Here is a 12,379-nt window from a genome sequence, read left to right on the forward strand (position 1 = left end):
TCAACACTCTCACTGTTAAAGTTTCAGGTATGTTATTACAAGGATGTGATTAATTAGGATTGATTTGGAGCAATATCTTATACAGTAGAGAGGGCATGGCTGCAGAAGTTATTCTTTCTGAGAGTCTCAGTGGAAGAATCACTAGACTATTTGATATGGAGCAAAGATTCATCTTGTTGGAAATAGCTGCAAAAGTTTCTCACTTCCAGAAAAATGAAGGGTTGAGTTGATCTAAAATATTCCTGGAACTGACTATAGCTCATAGACTATTATAGTTCCCAGAGCTCATCTCAGGCAGAGTGAAACTAGACTCATTCTTGTTTCTATGAACAAGTTAGGACTAGATGTTGGTCAGTGTTAGCTTGGTTTCATGAGCCTTTCCAGTGGGTCTGCTGATAACAACAAATAACTTCCAAAAGCAGGAGTATATAGAAAGAAAAGATTTCACCTTATAATAAGTCATTTAAAAGAAGCATCTCCAGGAAAGATGGATTGTGGAAACTTTGTGTTGTGTCTACTTTGGAGAAATTATTTCTTAGAAGCTTAACCAGTCTTCAGTTCCATCTATGCTTCTAGTTTCCTCCAGCTTCTTACAGAGGCTATTTCCCTTTGTAACTACTCTAAACTTGAGGGTTTTCTCTTTAATATTTCATAACAATTTAAAGGCTGTCACTTCCTCAATTTCCCAAATAGATGTTTTTAAGTTTGACTGTCAACCTATGGAAATTAAGAATTTTTCTTAAATGACCATGACTTATATTAACTCCTGTCAGTATTTTCCCAGCTGTCCACAAATGGACTAGTTATATTGTATAACTACTTTTGAAAGGTTTACTTTTTAAGTATGTAATATTAATAGGATTGATAATGGAGGTTTTCAGTTTAATAATGCTTTAACAACTAACAGTATATAATTCAGGTTTTTTGGCTTACAGGTCAGTTTTTCCATTCATCTTAAGTATATTATACTTATTGATAAGTTTTTCTATGTTGGGAATTTGTGATGCAAAAGGTAGTATTTGCTGAAACAATACATATTAATGGAAAATGTTTAGGTTAATTTTAAGCTTTAGAAATTAACTTAAGAAAAATATATTGGTTGTAGGTAAGCAGAAAGGTATTAAAGTAGATCAGCCAGTGAATACTGGTATATTTCACCTGTTCCTTGTAATATAAGGATTATACCCATAGGTTCACACCAGTGTGCTACAGGGAAATGGCTGTATTTTAAAATGCTCAGAACATTAACATGATACAAGATCATTGTCATTTGTAAGCAAGCAAGACTGCCAAGAGGATTAGTAAACTGGTCTGAATATCATTTTTCACCTTTATTTATTGGTTCTTGTTTTTCAATGTTCATAATAGTGATGTTAGAACTTCAGAAGGTTTAGATTTTTTAAACTTTGGAAAGTTCAAAAGTAAACCTGAATCCTTTAAAGGTCTGAGAGTTCCTTCTAATATTTTGGGAATTTACTAGGCTGAAGCTGTCCCTTTACTCAGAGCTTCTAGTGAATCAAATCAGTATCCTTAGTTGAACTTAATGGGCCACTGCTCCTTATCGACCTCCTAAACACTGTAAAGTTTAATGTGGTTAGAACTATAGCACAGTAAAACAAAACAAAACAAAACAAAACCTAAATTCTTCCTCTGTGCTGTAGATCATTCATTAAGAAAATAGTCTGTTTATAAACTACAGAGAAAGAAGCACATGGACAGTTGGAAGGTTTGTAAGTGGGCATATATAGGTAGACCATGATTAAACCAAGCTTACTCACATTTGTCTCTAACACAGTTTTAGATTAAGTAAGCTTCCAATTGATTATTTTATAATTAATTCATTTGTAAGTAGGCACACACCAAGTATCTGTTGGATGAATGAATGAATTTACATTAGCTGATTAATTGATTTTAAATATTCATCTTGGAAACTAAAAATTGTTAAAGAGCTAATATAAATAATAGAGTTTTTTTCAATACCTTTTGAATTTTTGTTTGAGGATTTCTACTATGCTTGTACTTGCCCAACACATTTAAAATTTTTGTTTGGGGACTCATATTTATGCTTCTATTTTGGTAAAAAAGGTAAAGAAACAAGAGGACCAGATGATCTCTAAGGTATCTGAGGACCAGTCTAACTCTAAACACATTTATTTGCACTGAACAAAGGAAAACAGATACCCATTCCTGATTTAAGGTATAAGATAATGATCAAAACCAACAGCAGACATTGCATTTAATGGCAATCCATTAGAACCATTCTCTTCAAAACATGGAAAAAGATAAAAATGATACCTATTCAACATATTTAGAGACATAGACCTCTCATAATTAAGGCAATGAAAGCATAAATACTAAAAAGGAAAAGCTACAAATGTCACTATTGTGAAAGAATTTATAACTAATAGAAAATCAAAGGAAAAATTATTAAAATGAATGAATTAAAAAGGTAATTAGATACAAAGCAAATATATCAAAGTCAGTAGCTTTCCCATTCATCAGAAATAATCAGTTGAAAATGTAATAGGAATAAAAGGTTCCATTCACAATTCATAATTACATAGAAAGTATAAAATGTACCAAAAATATTTAAAACTTATATGAAGAAAACTGCAAAATTTTACTGAAAGACATAGTTGAAGACCTGAATAAATAGATATCCATGTTCCCAGATGGGGAAAAATATCAAGTCTTTTACACCAAAATTGAATGTCATCCCCAACAAAATGGTAGTAGTTTTATTTAAATAGAATTTGATGCATTAATTTCAAAGTTCACTTAGAAGAGAAAATTGAGTATGAATCACCATGAATATTTTTAAAAGATTGATAATAAGATGAAATTTTGCCTTACCGAATATCAAAACATAACCACAAGCTATTAGTAATTAAAACAGTATGGCATCTGAGTAGGAAGAGATAAATAAGTCAGTGGGAGAGAATAGAAAATATAAAGCCAACCAAAGTACTGATTTCTTGTTCTGCTTTTTACTTCATCCCATTCTCCACCCACATGAACCCATTCCTCCTACTCAGTGATAATAGTCTAGGATCGGGACAGGATATTGGGTTAACGTGGGAAAATTGGTTTTTACTTTTTACCAGTTTATGTTGCACTTGAGCAGTGCCAATGTATATTATTGCACTACATGATTTATCACACTAAATTGAGAAGAGGCAGTGAAAGAAGCAACAAGTCTGCAGTAGAAGGAAACCCTTTTAAGCACCAGGCTCTGGTTTTCTATTTTATACATAAATCAGATTCTTCCCTTTTAGGATACTCTTTTTTGTCTGGGCCACAAACCATTCTCAAACTCCTTCCCAGCCCTTCTTTTTAAGGTGTTGCTAAATCTGTAGACCTGTAGGCATCACCTAATGCCATTATCAAAAATGATGGATACTATTGCTAAGATTAAAAGGGGTAGGATTCATTAAGTGGAGTTTTGTTACTGTTTCAAGCTTTTATTTAAATTGTAGTGACTTAATATAAAATGCAATATTAGTTTCAGGAGTAGTATTTAGTGATTCATCACTTGAATATAACACCGACTGCTCATCCCAAGTGCCCTCCTTAATTCCCATTACTCATTTAACCCATCCTTCTTCACCTCTCCTCCAGCTGTTCTCTATAGTTAAGAATCTGTTTTATGGTTTGCCTCTCTCTCCCCGCCCCCGCCCCCCATCTGTTTTGTTTCTTTTCTTTTTTTTTTTTTTAAGATTTTATTTATTCATGAGAGAGAGAGAGAGAGAGACAGAGAAAGGGAGAGGGGCAGAGACACAGGCAGAGGGAGAAGCAGGCTCCATGCAGGGAGCCTGATGTGGGACTTGATCCTGGGACCCCAGGATCACGCCCTGGGCCCAAGGCAGGCACTAAACCGCTGAGCCACCCAGGCTGCCCTGTTTTGTTTCTTAAATTCCACATATAAGTGAAATCATATTTGTATTTGTCTTTGACTTATTTCACTTAGCAATACATTCTCGTTCCATCCGTATTTTTGTAGATGGCAAGATTTCATCTTTTTGATGGCTGATTAATTTACATTTTACATGTGTGTATAGACATGCACACACAAACACAGATACACATAGGCACACATACCACAACTCCTTTATCCAATAATCAGTCAGTGGACATTTGGGCTCTTTCCATAATTTCACTATTTTTGATAATGCCGTTAAGTATCGGAGTGTTTACATCCCTTTGAATTAGTACGTTTATATCCTTTGAATAAATACCCAGTAGTGCAATTGCCAGATCATAGGGTAGTTCTATCTTTAACTTTTTGGGGAACCTTTATACTGTTTTCCAGAGTGGCTGCACCAGTTTGCATTCCCATCAACAGCATACATGGGTTCCCCTTTCTCCACATCCTTGCCAACATATGTTGTTTCCTGTGTTGTTAATTTTAGCCTTTCTGACATATTTAAAGTGATATTTCATTGTAGTTTTGATTTGTATTTTCCTGATGATGAGTGATGTTGAGCATCTTTTCATGTGTCTGTTAGGCATCTGTATGTATTCTTCAGAAAGATGTCTATTCATTTCCTCTGCCCATTTCTCAATTGGATGATTTGGTTTTTGGCTGTTGAATTTGATAAGTTCTTTATAGATTTTGGATACTAATCCTTTGTCAGGTATGTCATTTGCAAACATGTTCTTCCATTCTGAGATTGTGTTTTAGTTCCGTTGGTTGATTCCTTCACAGAAGGTTTTTGTTTTGAAGTCCCAGTAATTCACTTTTGCTTTTGTTTCCCTTGCCTCCAGGTACCTAGTAGGAAGTTGCTAAGGCTGATGTCAAAGAAGTTACTGCTTGTGTTCACTTCTAGTATTTTGATGTTTTCCTGTGTCACATTTAGGTCTTCCATCCATTTTTGAATTAATTTTGTATATGGTATAAGAAAGTGGTCCAGTTTCATTCTCTTGCATGTTTTCTATTTCTATTGCATCTATTTCTGTTGCATCTATTGCCCAGTTTTCCCAACACGATTTGTTGAAGAAACTGTCCTTTTGCCATTGGGTATTCTTTCCTGGTTTGTTGAAGATTAGTTTATCATACAGTTGTGGGTCCATTTCCGGATTTTCTGTTCTGTTGCATTGATCTAGTGTCTGTTTTTGTGCCAGTACCATACTGTCTTGATCATTACAGCTTTGTAATAATATTATAATATTGTGATTTGTAATATTACTTGAAATCTTGAATTTCTTTCATACTGTAGAGTTTTAATGAAAACCTTAAACTCCACTTGGTCAGATTTTTTTCTGATACATTTACTCAGGTGGTTAAAAGATTTCACACTGTTCTGTAGTTCTGCCTGTTTTCTCTCAGTGTAGGATGAATTAGAGGCAAAAATCACAGGCCATTACTGTAAAATTTTAGGGAAGTACTGGGTGCCTACACAAAAGTGATGACTGTGGCAGATGTGAGAAATGAGAGGGAGAGTAACAGGTTTTGTGGATTGATTGTTAGTAGAAGTTAAGGAGAAGGAAGAGTTGTCAGCATTAGCTCATGGAAGGTGGATCAAATTCCCAGCTGCAGTGGTCAAGCAGGTTTGACCTGCTGGGACCAATGACAGACACTTAGAAAGAAAAGTTTGATGAGAAAATACAAATACATCATGAGCAGTAATGGCGCAGCAGGCAGGGGCAGAAATCACAGATCAAGTCCATAATTAGATCATGACAAATAAAGATGTTAGATGCAAAAATTGTGGTGGTTCAGGATGTTAGACTAAGGCATGGCTTCAGATAGTGGTGTAGAAACCATGAGAGCTCCACACAGAGTGATCCTTCCCGAAGTTCCCTGGAAATGAGTCTTGGTTGATTGGCACCAATTAGGTCCAAGGAAATGGCCTAGCAGGAAATAAGCAAGAAAGTAAACTGTGGACACAGACAAGATTGATCTCCCTATCCTAGGAGGAAGAAGAACCCCATGGGATATATGTATAGAAAGGGACCTAAGATGTTAGACTCTTCAGGGAAATTATTGCCCATTATTGACATTAAGTTGTTCAGTGTTTCACTTCTCATCATGACAGAGCCAAAACAATTTCCCAATACTTATGGATTACCTGAGTAATTGTTATTAACATACTACTGAGCTAAGTTGCCTCTGGTATGGAGCTGTTTTATCTTTCTAAAGCATCATTTTCTTTGTGTCATTGCTCTACGTAAGAATCTCCTAAAGCCATGTTTTCTATCTGATTAAATTCCAGTGCTTTGTCTGGCATTCAGAAATCGTTATCAGTTTACTTACCCTTTTCCATGAATGTAAATCTTCTGCTCTGGGAAGATTATTACCATCTTTTCAAATATGCTATGTAAACCTAGGATGTTCATATCTCTTCCTAATGTTAAAACTCCTATTTTTTTCTTTTGAAACCTTTTTTTTTTTTTTTAAGATTTTATTTATTTATTTGAGAGAGAGAGAGAAAGAGCACAAGTTGGGGAGCAACCGAAGGAGAGAGAGAAGCAGGTTAGCAGGTTACTAACTGATCAGGGACCATCCCCCCGAACTCAGGGTCCCAGTCTCAGGACCTTGGGATCATGACCTGAGCTGAAGGCAGACACTTAACCAAGTGGGCCACCCCGGTGCCCTATGAAACCTTCCTATTAACCTCAACTCCTGTAGTGCTTTATTTTGATTTGTTCTAACTTGACTCATTGTTTTCTTCCATGTTTGCACCCTTTGTCTCTCCAACTAGTATTTTGTCCCTCCGTATAGATTGTATTTTTTCTTAAAGGCACTGACATATATATTCTGTCTCTTATATATGCCATTAAAAAGTAGGGAGTGGGGATCCCTGGGTGGCGCAGCGGTTTGGCGCCTGCCTTTGGCCCAGGGCGCGATCCTGGAGACCCGGGATCGAATCCCACGTCGGGCTCCCGGTGCATGGAGCCTGCTTCTCCTCCCTCTGCCTGTGTCTCTGCCTCTCTCTCTCTCTCTGTGACTATCATAAATAAAATAAAATAAAAATTCTTTAAAAAAAAAAAAAAAAGTAGGGAGTGATCCCTTTTTTTCGTTTTTATTTGAGTACTTGTATTTTATTTGACTACTTTTTAAAAGTCTTAATCTTCAGAATAGTGAGAAAAATATTAGTCATTTGCCTGGCTCTTCATTTAATAAAGTGTAACTTAGAAATGCAAGATGTAATCTCCTTATTGAAAGTTCTTATGGATTATTTTGAGACAGCTTCTCAAGATATTGATATTTAAATAATTTTAGTAGTTTATACATAATCTGCATTATGACATCATGGACATGGAAGAGACAATAAAAAGAATAAGCTTGCCATCCTAAATAATAATTTTTCTACTATAAAATAACTTTTATGAAATGTATAAAATATAATTTTTTCATTATTGATAGTAATGTAAATTGCTATTAATTCCCTAGAGGCAGAGTGAAAATATATATGAAAAGGTTTTGTTTGACCAATCAAATCCACTCCTTGGAATTTATCTCAAGGAACTCTGTACATATATGTAAATATATTCTATGCTGGTCATTTTAACATTGTTTTACAATAGTAAAATACTGTGAATCACCTAAGTAAATATTTAGCCATGAGCAATTCATAAATTGTGCTATGGCGTAAACACTTGATATGAAATATACAGCTACTAAAAAAATGATCTACTAGAGTATTTAGTGAGAAAATAGCCCTGATATATTAATAACTGAAAAATATCAGATTACTGAACAGTGCAGTGTAATTCCACTTTTGCCAAAAAAGAAAAAAATTGTATCTATAAACTTTAAAAATTTTGTTTTCTAAATTATATACAATTACTATGCATCACTTTTGTAATCAGCAAAAAAAAAAATCCTATTAACAAATTTGCTGTAAGTTCAGAGAGAAAATAAATAACAATGAAAAATTATCCACAAAGAAAGGTCTTGAAATTAAGGAAAACAAAAGACACTTCCTTCCTCTATCCCCACCCCCCGCCACCCCCATATATAAATATTCCTTCTAATTCTGTTAATCTTCACCTTAGGTAGAATTCAGAACAACCATTGGTGGCAACTCTACTTTAGGGATCTAGAGTTAGCAACTTCAGTTGTAACATAAGCACTGCCACTAAGTGGTTTTCTTAATGGTAGGTAGCCCTGAATAGCATATCAGAATTCTTCTTTCAGAAAATCCATAGACTATGAGTAGATTTCTAATTAGATCAGTAAGGCTATATAGAAGGCACATAGTAAACATTCAGCAAGAGTTAATGTTCCTTCTAAAGAAACTGTTAGCTCAGAAATTTGATGTTTTCTGAAACTGGAACTTCAGAAATAAATCACAGGTCCTTCAAGTGCCAGTTTAGAATTTTCAGGCCCATAATGATATTTATTGTAAGATCTTTTAAACATGAATTCATTTTATTCATATGGGTAACTTATTTATAAAATGATTAAATTCTCCAATGACATAATTTTCACACTTTGTCATTTACTCTTATTAATTCACTTTTAGCATAATTAAAAGCATTTAGCTTCTGAAGGAGATGTTATTTCACACAGTCCATATTTATTTGCTTGCTTAACTTTAGGTTGCTATCAACAGATCAGACATTGAAGACTTAGACCTCTATGCTACATCTCGGGAAAGGAGATTTCGTTTGTTTGCTTCTATAGAATGTGAAGGGCAGTTATTCATGACTCCATATGATTTTATTTTGGCTGTTACAACAGATGAGCCCAAATGTAAGTATATATTTTTTAATTCTCTTAATGATTTTATAAGATTTTTTTCTTATTTCCAGTTTGTTAAAGTGTGGAGCAGGGTAAGTTTTTAGAACAACTAACCAAGTAATGTGGTATTTCAAAAGACATTATGCTATATAACCTTACTAAATTAATATTTCTTATAAACTCTTACTGATCTCTTTTCACAAACTTGCATTTATTTACTCTTTCTTAGTTCATCAAACTTAAAAACCACGTCACTCTTGATATTCTTTATAATAGGTTCATATTCAGCTTATTCAATTCTTATATCCAGCATGAACAGAGTAATTCAGAGGACTGGCTTTGAAGCTAGACCTGGGGCAAGAATTCTACCTGTATCTTTTCTGTATTTGTCATGGCCCCTACAGTGCAAATATAGACTATTACTCATCTTTCCATGTGTTAGAGCAGTGGTTCTCAGATTCTTTGTCATTATGTACAGTCTTGCAAATTTCTTCAGCGTCTGATTAATAAAAGATGGCTGTATTCTCATCTGCTTTTTTTATTCAGTAGTTGCAGTGTGTTGTTTTTCATGAAGTATATTAAGCAAATCTGCCTCACAGGTAAAGAAGTAAGGAAAAGGAAGAGTACTTTAATAGCCCTTTCAAATTATTGTAGATATTCTTCTTTGATACTTCAAAGGCTAGTGGTAGTTCCTTAAAGTTTAGTTGTAATGTGGAATTTGAAACTTTGTCATCTGTTATGATAAAATCCATTGGCCCCCACTGCACTTGGAATGGATCTTTTACCCTTATATAATCTTGTAACATCAAATGGAAGATACTGGTTGATTTAGTTATGCAGATCTTCCAAATATTGACATATTTTTAGGCGATTTATTTAAAAAAATAATTCAGTGATATTGTCATAATATTACCATGAAAGTCTTATTGGAAAGCCGTCAAACTCATGGTGGTGTATACAAGGTCTCCCAAATTCTAATTTTTACTTGAAAGCTCAAATGTTATCACTGGCAACAAATATTGTCGGTTGTTTTCTTGAAGCAATAGCTTTGTTCATTTTTAAGAAAATGCTTGCCAAATACCCAAGTCCAAATAATCATAATTTGTCAGTTCTTTCAAGTAAAAATTGTGTTACATGAAAAAGGGTTCACTTCACAACTCAAAGAATCACAGTACTTTTTCCTCAAGACAGCCATAGTACTTTGGAACGCAGCAGAGTACTTTATGCACACTACCCATTTCTTCTCATAGCAAATTATGACATGTAATCAGAGACACCTGTCAAATGCTAGGTGTTGCACTAGGCACTGGAAATAAAGTGGTGAGGGAAGCAAACAAACAAAAATAGACTCTCCACCCTTATGATGCTTACAGTCTAGTGGATAAAACCCATGCTGATCAATGAAGTATACAAATAAATAGTAAATTACATCTGTGATAGGTGCCATGAAAGAAACTTGAAGCTGTGAGAGCATATTTTTGAGAGGTAAGTTAGGTAGCTCAGGGAAATCTTCCCTGGGAAAATAAATATCCACATGAAATATGAATTGCGTATAAGAGTTAAGTAGGCTAATAGGAAGTTGAAAGTAGAGCATTTCAGCAGAAGAAAAAGTATCAAGGTGCCATGATAAGTTCTTAAGCATTCTTAGCAGTAACCAAAAAAGTAACTATGTGAGATGAAAACAAACGTCTAAAAGTTAAAAAAAAATCTAAATAATTTGGCAAATTGGCTACTTTGCAAATTAATTTTTAATCAATTAATTTTTGACATTTTAGATTATTTCCATTGGAGATGAGGGGAGAGGGTTGGGTAGAGTGTATATTTAGGATTCATCTATGTGGTTGGTAATTAATACAGTAAGTATGGATAATACTGCCTATAAGGCAGTATAGTATGAGAATATAGCTGACCAAGAACCAATCCTTGAGGAATTCCTAGACTTTAAATGATGAAGGTGCAAAGGCTTGAAAGATGAGCCTCAAAAGGAAAAATAGGAGTATCTGGAAACATGGGAATAAAATCAGGAGTACAGAGTCATAGAAGCCAAGAAAAATGAACAGAATGGTCAAATAAGATGTCAAGTTAGATGAGAACAGAAAAATGTCTACTAGATTTGGTAATTTGAAGGCTATTGATGATTTTTAAAATGATGTTTCAGTGTAGCCATTAGAGCAAAGACCAGATTGCAATAGCAGAAGATGAAGAAATGAGGACAGTGAGTATAAAGGACTCTTTCAAGATGTTTGGCTATAAAATAGAAAGGAAATGAAATATAGTAGTTGAAGGAGAAACTTTATCATGCTATATTTTGTCAGAAGACTCTGAAGTTAGTAACTGATGGAAAGGGAACTACGTGAACAAACACATGGGATCAGGAGAGTAAATGGTATATTCAAAGTAGTCCACTTTGGGAGTATGTAAGATAGTAGTAATAGAAAAGGCTACACATGAAGTAGGACTCTTTTGGAAGAATCTGAGGGCTATGGTAAGGATTATATCTCTGCTCCTTTACCTTCCCTTTCCTCCTTCCCTTCTAGAAATATTTATTGAGTACTTACCATGTGCCAAATAACCATATTTAGCCTTAGAATTAGTTATTTGATACTTTTTATCCTCTTTAAATATTTTAAGCTTCATAAGTATAGAGACTATGTAGAAAAGACTCTTATACAAAAACAGATATGCATTCCATACGTTTAATTGATTTCATACAATGTGGACCTTTTATATTTATTATTAAGTTAGCACAGATTTGATATAACTATGTATTTTTTAGAATATCAAATGATATTTTTGCATCAAATGCTATAATTTGTCAAACTTATATTTGAGAAGTCATTCAATAAGTAATGCTTAATTTAGAATTTCATAGTTTGAAAATTTTTTAATTCATTATTTTCTTAATTTTTTCTTCATCATAATATACTCACTGGAAGCCTGCTGGTGGCTTTTTATTTTTTGGAAATAGATTTTATGGTGATTCTTTTCAAGGTATTATAGAACCATCATTTGTAGGAAAACATTCCATTATAAAAAATCTGCACAGGGCATTTAACAACCACAAATTAACATTAGTTAATTTCAAACTGAAACTTAAAACATAGTTAAGAATGATCACTAAATATCAAGATATTTGTAAAAACTTTTTTTGAAGTGTAGGATTATAAAAAGAAGTATTTACCTCAGAAGAGAAAATGTGTTTCATAGACTGAATAATTAAATCATATATGTTTATCAACGTGGCATATTGAAATTAGACAGACATATTTAAACCTTAGCATTCATTTACTAGCTTTGAGAACTTTGTTATTTAATCTTTTGTTCCCTCATTCATAAAAAATAAAAATAATAGCAACTTCATTAAACTTTTGAGGATTGAGTGATATTGGTTGTATTTAGTATCATACCAGACACACAGTAAGCACTTAATAAATGTAAGTAGCTGTCCTTGTCATTGTCACCATCATCATCATTTGAATTCATAATCATCATTTTTTAAAAAGTCTTTAACAGGAAAAAAGTGGTATACAGTGTAAACATTCGCTTAATATATTTCAAATAAATGTTAATCGAGATATGCATTTGTTGATTGATTATAGGTTTGTGTTTGAAATCTAGTAAATTTCTTATTTTACCTAATAAATAGAACCCAAAAGACAAGTTTCCCTTCTAGAACTAAAATAAGTAATTGAT

General features: G+C 33.6%; 1 protein-coding gene across 2 annotated transcripts in view; it reads left to right on the forward strand.

The window, feature by feature from the left end:
• The window catches only part of MICU3 (mitochondrial calcium uptake family member 3), a 96,293-nt gene that overhangs the window by 29,913 nt on the left and 54,001 nt on the right, over positions 1-12,379 (forward strand). For both annotated transcript variants that reach the window (XM_072763615.1, XM_072763616.1), the window contains exon 2: positions 8,545-8,698. In XM_072763615.1, coding sequence (XP_072619716.1) covers positions 8,545-8,698 — 154 coding nt within the window. The remainder of the gene's footprint in view (positions 1-8,544; positions 8,699-12,379) is intronic.

Source organism: Vulpes vulpes, chromosome 7, assembly GCF_048418805.1.
Source record: "Vulpes vulpes isolate BD-2025 chromosome 7, VulVul3, whole genome shotgun sequence".
Taxonomy (NCBI): Eukaryota; Metazoa; Chordata; class Mammalia; order Carnivora; family Canidae; genus Vulpes; species Vulpes vulpes.